This window comes from Astatotilapia calliptera, chromosome 16 (assembly GCF_964374335.1).
Source record: "Astatotilapia calliptera chromosome 16, fAstCal68.1, whole genome shotgun sequence".
NCBI classification, from domain to species: domain Eukaryota; kingdom Metazoa; phylum Chordata; class Actinopteri; order Cichliformes; family Cichlidae; genus Astatotilapia; species Astatotilapia calliptera.
Window position 1 is genome coordinate 16693498 of NC_137437.1, and position 14513 is coordinate 16708010.

Sequence of the window (14513 nt, forward strand, 5' to 3'; positions counted from 1 at the left end):
CAGGATTTTTTTGCCTTCTGTTTGTGTATCTGTCAAATATCCACTGAGCAGTCATGTGTGAGCAGACTTTGGTTGCATGCAGGTAAACGTGTGGAGACGAAACGGAGGATACAGTGCAGCGAGAGTAAAAGAACAAATATTCAAATATTCGGTGGTCTATCATCTGGTGACAATTTAAGCTTTTATTTGTTTTTGTTTTTTAAATTAATCTGCTTTTATAAACAAAGCATGGCACACAAAAAGGAATGTTTTCATCAGATATCCGCTATCTGGATATCCTCAGCTGTTATCTCCAAAGACCTTAGTTATAACTTAACTTTTCATGTCAAGGTCAAAAGTAACCATCCAATTTTAGCAGTCTACCACATTAAATGGTCAAAGTGTAAAGAGTAGCATTAAACATCAGCACGCTAGCATTGTCATAAGGATTTTAATAGCATGCTAATAATAGTTGTCAGGCAAAGCTCCAACCTTACTGAACCACGAGACTGGCTCTAGACTTTAAGTCATGTTAAAAGTAATTTAGATGAAGAGTACGGTAGCACAGCATTTGTTTATATTCAGCCTTTTCTTGTTATTTCATCAGCACACTAATCCAAACACTGTAAAACTATTTAAAATCAAAATACTTCTGTTAGTGCTCAGTCTCTTAAAGATTTCACATGTGGATTCTTCTGTGGAGTTTAAACCTCCAGAAGTGCTTAAAACACTATCAGTGTGGGCCGATTCCATCTGGCTAATGCTACGGCCTGTTGAGAGAAGCTGAACAATATCTTGATTCACTGCCACGCTGTTTGAAGCCTCCCTGTAGTGTCAGTGAATCCAGGACAACAAAAGAAAGAATTTGGGTGAAGACATTTGTGATTCACTGGATAAAAAGAGAAAAGACACATCTCCAAAATAACGCCCGTGGCTGTGAATGGGAAGGTCTAAACATAAAAAAATCTGAAGTGGGCTCAAACATAAAAATGAAAACCAAAGACCAAAACATGCTGGCTGGTGCTGCTGTCTGGCTGTGTGACTCCTATGTGCTGTACTGTTCATGAGTCTGTAAAATTCTAAATGAGCTTAATCTCTGTTTAAATGAACAATACAGAAACTTTCCTCTCTATTTTTTCTTCAGTCAGGCAGTTTTAACCAAAGATCTGATGGCTTAAAAAGTAAGGCAACATGTCAGCAGGGCGAGTTTATACAGCCAGTGCAGCTTTGTCTTCCGGCAATAGTCCAGCACTGAACAAAATCAAATAATCAGATTTGAACTGTAACACAAACACATATACATACATCACATCCAGAAACAGGAAAATCAAAACATCAAACATCACCATGTTTCTTTTGGCATAGTGATAACATTGGCATGTCTTGATATAACACTAAATGTCCCAAAAGAACAATTATGCCCCAGTCACTGTTTCTTTCCTCTTCAATAAACACTACAACTTGTATACATTATCGCATCTCTATAACTAACTGTGCTTCCTGTTCCGTCACCAACTTCCTGCAGCAGAGCTAAATTCCCCCGTGTGCACTCACAAACCCCCAGAGGACATGTACATCTACAGAACAGGAAAAATTAAAAGAAAATAGGAACATTTTAACACCATAGATCTGTGAGAGCAATGAGCAAAAAGAAAGATAGGACAAACACTGAGAAGAAATAAAAGAGACAAGCAGTAGTAGTCTAGTACAACAGGTATAGCACAACAATACATTTAAAACTGAATAGCAACTTTGTCAAAAACTTGTTAAAACTGAGGTCTTTTGATAGAAGGCCTCAAATGGCACCAGCTAAAAGACAGAGCCAACATAATCAAAGGAAGGGCAAGTCAGCAAGTTCATCTGGCTACAGAAAATCCAGATCCTATTTCAGAATCAGAATCTGCCATCACCAGCTCCTTATGCGAGCCACATCTGGAACCTAAAACAGCAACTGTTTTACCTGGATTTCACCAATCGCTGGAATGTCAGTTACACAAGAGAAGAAGAGAGAATAATTGCACTTGATGGAATCAGTATATAACTAATAAATGTGTGACTGATTGATTTTAGAAGCATGCTACACAAATGGAAATTCAAGTAGTGCAACAGTGAAAATGACATGCAGGGGCAGAGGGACAGATCACTCAGCAGAGAACAGGATGTGAAGGAGAACATGAACTGAAGCAGGGGGACCTGAAAGCAGCAGGACAAACTCCCACTATGAGGCTGGGATCCAGTGTAAACACAGCTCTGGTTTCTGCTCCATGCTTGACAAACTGGGACCTTCCCCCTCCTTAACTGGTCTTGGGTCAAATGCAGGCTTAACTCCATTTCCCAGTGGGCCACTCTCCTAATCAGAGCTTCCTGCTACATACTGAGCTAAATCAACCTGGGATTATTCCAATTTCTGTTCTGGACCTCAGGGCTTACAGGTCAGGCTTTCAGACTTTGTTGTGTTGATACTTGTGCTGCTCATCAAATGACATCAATGACAGACATCCAGATGGGGAGATCCATGCAGCAGCGTCATCGCTCGAGAGGATTGAGAGTAGCAGGGTTTGTTTTCTTCTAGTTCTTTTTATGAGGAGACCAGAACCAGACTTAGTGTTAGGATGAAGGACAGAGGAGGTAAAGTGAGGAATAAAAAAGCCAAACAGAGTGTAGTCACGCTGAATAAAATGATAACTATACATTTAACAGATTACATGTACAACATTTAAGCAGAGAAGAATCTTTGTTAATAAGTAAAAGGGTAAGAAATTATAAGAATTTAAAAGGAAACAAAAATGCAAGTATCAAACTGCATTGCATTACAGTATATTCATAAGTTTCTGAGACATGTCATGCACTGGTACAACCTTAGTGGTTTCACTAAGAGAAAAGTGAGATGATCACTAAAATTATCAAGGTTCATTTTCTGGGAATTATGCATATCTGAGCCAAATTACACGGCAATAATATCCCAAAAAAAGAAGAAGAAGAAGAAGAAGAAGAAAAAAAAACACAGACAGGGCATTGGAGAGACAGACAAAATTGGACATGGTCATGTTATCACAAAGCGCATTAACTTTGCTAACATTCTTCCCATGACATGAAGTAATGAAGTCTAATCAATTACTGCACAGCTGGGATGGAAATTAATGGTCTATGACTTCCTGCCAGAAGACAAAACACAACAGTGAGATCAGAGGCTGGAGATGCCTGAGATCATAGTTAGATACCACCTGCAAGATTTGATCAAACCTACACTTCAGTGCTTTACCCCCCCCGCCCCCCTCCAAAAAACCCATATATCAAATCTAAGAGTACAGCTCATTGTCAGCTCGTTGAGTAGCACTACTTCTACAAAGAGGAAACAGATGACTGTCACGGTTCTGGGTCGGTTCGACCCAGCATTTTGAGTTTCTGATGTTTTGGTTTATTTTTGCACTATGGGCTGCCCTTTGATACTCTTGTGCTTTGATTGTTATTGGAATTCTAGGTTTCTGTTTATTCATGTTTAAGGATTTGTTGCCTCATGTATAGTTTGGGTTCCATGCGTTATTTTCTGTCTGCCTCTCAGTGTTGAGTCTGTGTGTGATGGTTTCTGGTTTCCTGTTTTACTTTGAAAGTTCATGTCTCATGTCAGTGTGTTCAGTTTTACCTCTCCCCTGTCTCGTTAGCCTGATTTCTTCCAGCTGTGTCTCCCTCTTGTTGCCCATTCCCTGATTACTCCCCTGTGTATAAAAGCCCTGTGTTTTCCTGTGCTCCCTGTTGTGTTGTACCTTCAACTTGCTGTGTGTTCATGATTTCCAGTTCTCCAGCACCTCAGTTTAGAGTTTTGTTTTGCTTTTCTGAGTCTTATTTTATGTAGAAGTTTGTCCAGCAATAAAGCTGTGTTTTCAGTTTAAATCTCGTCTCCAAAGAGTCCTGCATTTTGGGTCCACCACTCCTGCCTGCCTGCCACACAGCCAACCATGACAGACGACAAATGTAGGAGGAGGGCACAAGGGGGTGGGAGATGAAATGTGAAGAAGACAAGCTCTGAGAGGAAGAGCGAGGACAAACTGCCTGGCAAGGGTCCCTTTCAGAGATGGATGAAGAGAGGAGACAGAAGACAAGGGAGATGAAAACCAGGAGCTGGATGAGGCTATAAAAGGAAGTTAGGGACAGAGTTATACTGAGAGGATGAATTCTGGGAGGACGAAGGCTTTAGAATTCCTTCAGCACAGCCTGATTGGACCCCTGTGCCCCTCAATTAATCACTGCAAGATGGAGTAAGGGGCAAAGGACAGGGAAGATATATGCACAGTGTATAGGGACTTTCCAGAGACCACATCCAAACTGAATTGATATCCAAACATTTTCTTATGGTACCGCTTCCTCTGTGGCATAATCTTATACAGACAGTATTATTACTGGGCCAAATTTTAGAATATACTTCCACAGTAAATATATTGGAGGCATCTGGAGATACAGAATAAACCATTTGTGAATGCTACTGTAGATCTGTGAGAATACAGAACGACAGCGAGTTTGTGTTCGAGTCTGCACTGTAGTGTACACGAGTCGGGTTTGTCTGCACGCTGTCACGCATGACTGGGATGAAAATGAAGCATGACTGGTGATTATCCATGTAATCAAACCACTGGTATCCCTATGTAGCGTGGCTTGTATATTGAACTTCTTCGTCATTTAAACGTCTAAATAATCAAACACACACATAATTTAAAAATTTGTTGTGCCAACAAAAGCATCGAAGGTCAGTATAAGACAACCTTTATATGCATATGTATACTTAGTAAACAAGTAATTTAAGTCATTTCACATTTTCCCACAGTTTAGTGCCCTTAGTTTTTATTAAGAGAGGTCTGGAAAGTCAGTGAAGCAGCATGGATCGGTGTTCAAAACTGAAATCACCACATGAATATTTCAGAAAAAAACATCATTTTTTTCGGCCTACTTTACAAACAAACTGTGATTTAAGTGTGTTTAAAGAGTGAGAGAATTCCTTGGATTGGGAATTTGTTTCAAAACTCTCACAGTAGTTTATTAACCATAAAGTAATCTTCACACTACTAACTCAGACTCCTCTTCTGTTTTGCCTGATGCGTAATGTAAAGCATGAACAGGACAGAATTTATGCTGCGAATATGTTTTTTATAAACTCTGGAGTCCCGAAACTATGTGGGGTCCAGCAGGGCCGTAAAGAAACTCTGACATATTCAGCTCCACCCGGCTTGCTTTTCCTGTTTAGAGCTTCTCTGGATCATCTATTTTCTCTTCGCTCGATTCTGAACTGAAAAAAACTTTAGTCTCACACATTCACACACTCCTGCCAACGAGAGATAGCAAACTGTCTGACTAATTTAAGACATGTTCCACCGCCCCACAAGCATCTCCTTCATACTTATTCACTGTCCTTGTAATCGTCTACCACTCTGCTCTCCTGTTTACGAAGGAAAGCTGAACACCAGTGGTGCAAGCAGCCAAGCGCACCAGAGCTTTCCTCATGCTTACAATGCACAAATGCAAAGGCTAATAAAACAATCACCAACATAAAGCCACATTTTTGTAAGGCCAACTTCAGAGGAAACAATACTTAAGCAAACAAAAGACCCACGTACTCTGCATCCACTCACATGTGAGCACACACGCACATGTCTGCCTATCAACACGAACCCAACACCATACAAAGGCAGGGAGGTCACGAGATGTGGAAACCACTTGTCACCTCTGCTTCAATCTTTCTTGGCACATGAGACAAACACACACACACACACACACACACACACACACACACACACACACACACACACACACACACACACACACACACACACACACACACAGCTGTGACAGGGAAGCCCCACACATGGACTTCTCATCTGAGACTGTGGCTTCCTGCTTCCAGCACAATGGGCTCTTCCCCTGATTGTTACAGCCGGGCACCTTCTATGTCAAAGCCGCTATTTTGGCAGTGGATGTGTTAGCCATATTTTCAAACCCTTATCACAGGCAGACATCTTCTCCTGGCCCGGACACCCACCTTCCTCTCCCGTGAAACAATCCCACTTGAGAGGTCAGTCACGTGTCCGCATTTCAGTCACGTGGCAGTCATTTATAGCAAGCTTAAAACCTTTCCTTGACTGCCATGGCTGTATAAGTATAAGTGAAAAAGAGGGGGTAATTGGAAAAGCAGATGGTACTGCTGGGCTTCCAGGTACCGCAGCAGTGTGGGGCCAAAGATGTCTCCTACACAGTCACGCATCCTCTGCCAGCATCAGCCCCCGAATTCCATCACATGTTGAAATATATACTCAAACACCCTGGAATGAAACCCTCTCAAAGGGACGTATTTGAAACATCCTGTTAACATTACTCTCTCAAGAGCCTTCCTTCTTCCACCAGCAGATCTGGTTAAAAAAAAATTGTGCACAATATTTATCTGCATGTAAGAAGCCTGGGCTGTAGCAGTGACTGCCCGCGCAATTCTTTTTTTTTGCACTCATAAGTGTGGAAGTTAAATTTTCCCACCAAAGGATGTGACCTCCATGTCCAGTTCATGAAAATAGAAACTGTCCCTGTGCAAGGTGAGAGGACATGTGTTGTCCAAAGATATTTAAAATGAGATTAGATGCAATAAAATGCAATAAATGCACAGGCATGCATCAGTCTCTCCAAATGGGCTATTTTGATAATTATTGTGCCAGTGTTTTGAAGTTTCCCCTTCAAGGTCATCTCCAGGTGCAGCTCTGGACAACTTCCAAATCACTCCACAGAAGTCCTGTTTTTGTCCACTTGCTTGAGACCTCAAACTAATGCAGGGAGGTAATATGAACTTTTGTGTCAAACTGACTGATCATCTCTTTGTGGATCACAGTGATAATGAGTGGATATTCAGTGGCTAGGCCCGAAGGTGGCCATCAGACCAAGAGTAAGACCTCCAGCGTGCTGGAGCCAGCATTGTTTTTGACATGAATATGTCACAGTGGTGACCTACTGTACTCTATCTTCTAGAGCAGGGATGTCAAACTCATTTTACATCATCGCTCATGTATAGCTCACTTTGTACGTGGAGTGAACCAATGAAATTCCCCTTTCTGTCAGTCTAAAGAAGTTTATCTACAAATTTAATCCTTGAGATATCTTAAAACAAGAAAAGGTTTAATTTCAATATTAAATCTCAGTTTTTCTGTATGATGAAGAAATGCTGCTGCAGTAAAAAAAAGAAATCAGTCAGGATGACTCTTTGGGACTACATTGTAAGAAATAAACTTACTGCAGACCTATAGTTAAAACAAAACAAGAATACAGTTTTTTTTATAGTGGATATTTTAAATTAATTCCTTCAGTGTAGTATGAATGGCTGGGCTGTATAAAGGTCCAAACTTTATGAGATTCTTCACATTTTTCCTAAATCATCCTCTGGGCCAAATTGGAGTCTTTTCCAGGCTGATTCTGGCCTCTGGGCCTTATGTTTGACACCACTGTTCTAGAGGCATCTGAGGGACAACGTTGTGTTCGAACATCTTGAACTGTGGTCACCAGAAGCCAGATTAGGCTCCCTGCAACTTTTTTCTCTTCCACAAAGTGAATTAAATTTGAAATGTCTGAAGACACTGGAGATGCAGGACTTCCAAGGAGAAATATAAAAGCAAAAGCTGTACAAAAACAGTGCAGGGTGGATTAAGGCGACTACCTTGGAGGGGCCTTTAGGCTTTGTGTTCACACACTGATGTTAGGTAACCTAAATCTATGGATCTTGAAGAAGCACTTACTGAGTAATAAAAAAAAAACTCAACAAAAAATATGAAATGTGATTTAAAAAAAATTGAACAGTGTCCCCTAAAACTCAAAAACCTTAACTTGGGTGATCCCTCTTTCACGATCTCCTTCTCAGACATGTCCAGACAACCTCCAGCACAGATGCTATTTTTAGATCACTTCCACTTGACCTACATGTTGTGTGTTTTCACCACAGTCATCAAATGTGCTCGCTGTTTTGCCTGACATTCACTGTAATGTCCTGAGGCATCTGGGGGAGAACATTCAGCAGAAACAGTCTGAATTCGGGTGCCTTTTCAAGATTCTCTTCCCTGCCACTTGGTATATTTCGAAAGTGAATGAGTGGAAGGATCATTGGTTTGACACACTGAAGGAGATACAGCGTGCGCTACAGAGCCACAAGTACACAGGAGAATAACAGGACTTCTGTGGAATGATCTATAAATAGCAGCTGTTCTGGAAACTGTGCAGAGGTGCATGAGTAGGAGATCTTGAACAAGTGGTCAAATTTAGATCAGGCAAGGTTTTTGATTTTTCAAGGGCCAACATTTTTGATTAAACCTTATATTGATGAATAAGAACTGTTCGCTCGCTGCAAGCTTGCAGTTTCTCATTACAGCGCGTCATGTAGCTGGAGTCGAGTGTTTTAACCAATGCATGAAACTATGCATTTTTAGACATAAGTTGCAAAGGCCGCCGTTTTCTTTGTGAGTATTTATTACACGCGTACTGCGGGGAAAAGCCTGTTCTAACGTTTGAGTCTAAGGTTTATTTTTTAGCACCTGGCGGCTCTTTTTTTAAATTCTCATCCGTAAATAATCTGCTCTTTCACGTGATTCAGTTTATTTTGAAAAGTCTCAACAGGATCTTGAGCTTTATTGTGAAAGGTTTATGTGGAACATAAACAAGCGGACATGCGATGCTGTTACTGTCGTTGTTGCTAACAACGATGCATAAAAACAGGCACTTGTCTGTCTGTAGTGTGGTTATATAAAATATAAGAGAAAGAGAGAACTTTAAAAAATTAATATAGCCACTACAGTGACCATCAAAACGATGAAAAAATATTGCCGTAAACAGTTTATTTTGCGACACCACAAAGCAAACGATAGCGTAAAATGAAACAGACGTTTTTATATCGTCATCCGATATATATCGTTATATCGAACAGCCCTAAGACAGATTGTGAAATAATGCACTTCAATTGCATGGAAAGGTAAGAATGATTTGCAGCAGTGACTTTCAGAATGTATGCTTTTATCATCATGGCAAATTAGATCACGCCCACGTTCCTCTATCAGGGAGCTAACACAACACCACTGACTATAACGTTTGCTGGTTTAGCATACCTTTGCCTTTAGTCACACCACAACTTAAGGAAATCTGCTTATTTGCAAGCAGAAAAACACAAAAACTCTGGGAATAGCAAACGAAATCTCATGTACCAAAGTTTTAACAGGCCGGGGAATTCCAAGTGCAAACGTAACATGGAGACAGATGGTGGGAATCAGTTGTACAATGATTTTGTTTAAAGGAGTGAAATAGTCCCGAGGGTGCGATTTTCATATAATATTAAACAGAAACATATTTTTCCAGATCTAGCTGGGATTTGGGGAATTCTGTGTCAAATGGAAAACATCATAGTGACATGTAGTTGGTAACCGTTTCCCCTAAACCTCGAAAGATGTGAAATATCTTCAAACACCTCATTACCTACAAGCTATAGCTACTGACAGTGATTCCTTACTATGTTTTCAAAAACTTCTGTAATGTTTGAAGATGGAAATATTTCGCCTCAAAAAAATGTTTATTGCAAACTGTTTATCCAGTTTACTCGTCTGCAAAGAAAACATGGATATCGACAAACTAAAATTAGCCGGCTGTAGCCCAGCATCCCTGCCTCGGAGAAAAAGCCTGACAATACACAGAGGAGCTGAGCCGTGTCACACGCTTCTAATCAAGCCCTGACCAAATCTGATAAAAGCGAAAGACAACGGGACCTTTTCATCACTCGATAAAATAACCTTTTATCTGAGTGCCTTGAGTTTGATATTAAAAAACTCAGAGAGCCGCCAAACATCTGATATCATGCGCCAGCTGAAGTCAAAAGAAACACACAGACACACACGCGTACCGAACGCTTACACAAACAGTGTGCACATGGACTCAGCATCCCAATGGTGCACTGTAAAAAAAAAAAAAAAAAAGAAAGTTGCAAAACGTTTTAAAAAGGTTTTTAAATAAGGCCAAATTAACCAACAATGAAAGTTTTTTAAATGTACTCTGCAAAGTGATGATTTGGTGCTTTTTATAACAGTTGCATTTAAGATTAAGTTAAGAAAATGTGATTTGTTAAATTGTTGTGTATCTTATTCCAGAAGCTAATCAGGGACAGCTTGCTCTCACTGGGGGTCAAACCCACGCTCTGATCTTTGAAAATGAACTCACCAACCACCTTTATCGTCTAAACACATTCACTTTGTCTCAGCTCCCAGCTCAACAGCTCTAGTTCCAGATAAATGCAGTGCAAACACAATGTGCAAAACTCACAAGCGTAAAAAAATTCAACTTTTAATTTGGGTTTTTAAACAATGAAAGAAAAAATAAAGCAGACCCCGCAAGGTCTGGAGAAAGAAAAGTAATATGTGTTATTGTGGAGTCTTCGCCCCTTGAGGCAACTGTTGTTGTGATTTTTTTATAGGCTATACTTTGGCTCTGGAAAATCTGGGTGATGGTGTTCACTCGTAGGCGGGTTAAAGTGTGAAGATGCTTCCTTGCCCGTGTCAGCAGCCAGGTGCAGATCAGATTTGCACGTCTACATTTAGGAGTAGGACAGTAAGAATGATAGTTCCTTTCTTCGATCTCAAATTCTGGACTAAACATGGAAGTCCACGGAGGATCCACAGAATGGGGCCCCACTGACCAAAGAATAAAAGTGCAGATGCTGACATTCATGTCATGTCCAACGTCAAGACCTCACACACGCAGAAATTATGAAGCAGTGTTTAAAACTTTACCACAGAACCACAAGCATAATTTTAAAAAGTGCTTCCTGCACCACTGAGTTTCATAGGCTTAAGATAAAATGACAGCTCTTAGGAAGTTGCTCTGCTTATAGTTAAACCTGATGAAACTTTATATTTGTTTTAGACAACTCAAAGCAGAGGCTGAGGTTTGTGGCTTTTACCCCAGATTTCGTAATAGCAGAGCAGCATTAGGAAGGGATCCCTTTACAGTCACTATTTACCTGAGGAATAATCTGGTAGTAGAGCTGACTGTACACTGACTGCAGGTTTGGGAGTTTTCATGCCCCTCTGTGTGCATGATCTTATTGGGCCATAGCAGATTCAGACACTTGGAATAGTAGTAGTAGTAGTAATAGCCTTGTGAAAAAGCTCTGGCTTTTTAATTTTTCATAGTTTAAGCCTTTTAATGTATAACATGTAGATCCACTATGATTAAAATGTGCTGTATAGCATTTATCATTAAAGTAATGAATCTGTTATGGGCTGCAGTGGTGGTGGTGATGGTGTATTCTTGATTAATTAAAAAGAAATGGACACAAAGTGACACATTTAAACCCATAAAGCTCATACTCAGCATCATCCTGCTTGCAGAGGTCATGGCCCCACTTCTCAATCCGGGGTCAAGAAAAGCATACCATATGCCCATATTTTAATCCTATTCCTGTTTATTTGTTTTGCAAGAGCCAAAAATGTGGCTGTCCCAATTTAAACTTTTAAAATTGCGACACCAGTAATCCCACTGAAAATGCTCTTTGCCAAGATCCCTCCTACCGGAGAAACCCTCTGGTGCTGACACGCCCATTGTTCACACACCGAGGTCTGCGCGTTTCTGCTGCTTCAGACAGCAACTTCCAAGTCGAGAGACGCAATCAGCATGACGCTTATGCTTTAATTCTACAGATTGCACATGTCAAGTGAACTCTCATAATCAGAAATGAAAAGATCGCGTTAAATTTAAACTTACTGCGTGCACTTCTGAGGAGAGGATGGCAACGACGAGGCACAGAAGCAGCAGCCTGTTCACAATAATAATTTAAAAATTAATAAAAAATAAAAAACGCGTAAAAATCCTGATCAATGAATCATGTGGTAATCATGTGCTGCCTTCACGCTGTGCTTACCTCAGGTTTTTCTGTCCTCTCCCGTGTTGTTCTTGCATGGTCCCCACTCACGCGGACCGCAAACTCAAGTCCCACACAGTTTCACGTGAACACGCTTTACAGCATGACTGTCCGACCTGAGGCACAGCGGAGACGCACGACGTTAATAACTCTGGTTAATCACGAGTGCATACATATGAGACTTTCTGTGTCAATATTCATTCATTTTTAGCACTTTCACACTCAGTTCCAGTTTCGTAAAATGCACTACTTACGGTCACTCCGGTCTCTGTGCGATGGTTAGACGAAGGAAAAAAGTTGGGTATCACGAGATGCCCAGGTTCCCCGTTTGAAAAGTTTAAGATCAGCTTTATGTTCCACGAAAACCTCCTCAAATATTCTTGCAAAAGCACAAATGTGTGCCGACTAGTCCCTCTGCTTACCGAAAAGAGTCGGAGTGTTTGTAAAAGCAAGGTGGAAACCCTTTGCATGAGCGAGGGTGGTCGTTTTGGGTGGGGGGTGTGGTGCATCACAAACAAGACCAAGTTACACTGATCAGATCCTCATAACGCTTCGGACAAAGATGCAGCAAAACGTGCTGTCCGTGTGCTGCCGATAAACTTTGAATTACCTGGAGGAAGAAGGCAGTTTTTGTTGGCACTCTGCACAACTTTTGCGCGCAAAGCTTCCAACGGCGCACAGCCACGATGCTGTTACCGTCCGGCTCGCTCTTAATGCTGGCGGCTCTCTACTTGTGTGTGGATCTGACAGAAGCTGAGGTGAGTGGAGGGAAAGTCTCCAACATTATTTTTGGTGAATGCACAGATTCTGTATCGTTTCTGTCTGATTAAGGATAAAGACCAGACTTTATTCATAAAGACCATGCGTCCCTGCGGTGTTCGGAGACCAACACACTCATATCTCCAATCTGGACTGATTTGTAATACAGTCCATTTATTCTGTTTATCCATGTTACAAACATTTATTTAGTTCTTTCTTGTCAGATATTTGTACACGTTGATTTTTTTTTTTAATTTTTTATCAGAAATATACTTTTCGGGAGAGCTCACGCTCTGCTGTGAACATTTTGGAGTTGAGTTCCAACATCCTCTATGTCTGAGGAGGAGGGAAAGGGTGGAGCCAACTCCATCTGAAGAGTTGAAAACTCTGTCTCTCAGGGCGTGTGTTGCGTATGCACTCCGAAAAGATTATGGTACATTTACATAATCCATTTAAGACACATTGTAATGGTCTTGTGGTCAACAACCAGAGACTAACTGTTCTTTCATAGGCATCAGATTGTCCGGGTTCCTTGTTATACTTTGAGTGAGGCACTCATTACAAGAGAATGTATTATGGGATACAAGTAATGACTATAAGAGCTGAATGATTCCATGAATGAAAGTGTGCAACTTTTTAAAGACAATAGCCTACATATCCCTCCGATGTGTATAATCTACCTCAGATATTCTGTCATATAAATTCATTTTTGACATCAAAATGAAAGTTGGCCACTGTATGATGATGATGATTACATTATTATTATGATAATGATTTTTTTTAGTTTGGGCTTCATAAAACTGATTCCTTTACTTAAAATGATACCGAGTCCAAATCTTATGCAGGTGATGTCATTTTTGTGCTCTATGTAGAATCTTTTTGTTGTTGTTTTTTACAGTAAATATATTTATACATTGTTTACATGGTTGGTGCATGGATGTTAATGGGACGCTGTATTTTAGAATTACATTGATTAAAACACTGCACAGTGTGAATTGGCAGCAATGATGATCTGGCACATTGCAGTTGGTGTTTTCCTCACAATGGTGAACGTTGAGCTTTTTTGTATGGCTTTACAAACAAGGCAGACTCAAGAAATCAGTAAGAACCTTTACATGAGCAACTTTTAATAAAAATATCAGTTCAAAGTAGATAATTAGTGAGTTTAACAGGCCATAACAACACTGTACATTTCTATAAGTCTCCTCTAAGAATTTGTTTTTTTTTTGTATTCTAAAGTGTGCTGTGGTTTCTTGTAATTTTGTTGAACTACTGCAGTTTTTGGCTTCTTTTGAGGCTTTATTTTTAAGTACAGCTGGAGTTTCCAGCAGAAATATCGATTACACTTGCAGCCGAGTGAGGAAACAAGGTGGACTTTTATTACGTTTAAAGATGAGGAGGAAGAGGCTGGACAATGCAAAGTAGCTTAAATTTATCATTTGGTCAACTTGGGGGTCCTTTTTTAAATCTTTATTATTAGAAAATCTCTTTTACAGGGATGTCCTGGCCAAGATGAGAAGCAGTACAGTGTGAAAAGTGCAAAGGAAGCCAATTCATATAGAAATGAAACAATGTATTCACATAACTTTTAGTCATAACTGACAGATATAGGATTTTTAAGTCTGATTCCAGTATATGGCGATTTACAAATCTGATATTCCAATATATTAAATAATAATTTATTGTAACTTCAGACAGACAAAAAAAATCCCCAAACAAACAGATTTCTCTGATGCTTGTTATGTTTAGTTATTTATTTATTTACTGTCCAGTTCTGCCCGCATGTGAACAGTCTATCAGAGGTGTACAAACTGGTGAACAAACTGCACAACATCAGTACTTGTGAGCAAGGTCGAAGCGT

At 40.2% G+C, this 14513-nt stretch overlaps 2 protein-coding genes across 3 annotated transcripts in view; one reads left to right on the forward strand and one right to left on the reverse strand.

Moving 5' to 3' along the window:
- Positions 1-12343, reverse strand: part of col4a2 (collagen, type IV, alpha 2) — a 61816-nt gene extending 49473 nt beyond the window's left edge. For both annotated transcript variants that reach the window (XM_080290815.1, XM_080290813.1), the window contains exons 1-3: positions 12148-12343; positions 11894-12009; positions 11737-11788 (exon numbers count right to left, since the gene is read on the reverse strand). In XM_080290815.1, the coding sequence (XP_080146941.1) occupies positions 11737-11788; positions 11894-11931 (90 nt within the window). In that variant the 5' untranslated portion in view covers positions 11932-12009; positions 12148-12343. The remainder of the gene's footprint in view (positions 1-11736; positions 11789-11893; positions 12010-12147) is intronic.
- A 77-nt stretch (positions 12344-12420) lies between these two features.
- col4a1 (collagen, type IV, alpha 1) overlaps positions 12421-14513 on the forward strand; it is a 48822-nt gene continuing 46729 nt past the window's right edge. Inside the window, exon 1 of the mRNA XM_026145793.2 lies at positions 12421-12651. Coding sequence (XP_026001578.2) covers positions 12580-12651 — 72 coding nt within the window. The 5' untranslated portion in view covers positions 12421-12579. The remainder of the gene's footprint in view (positions 12652-14513) is intronic.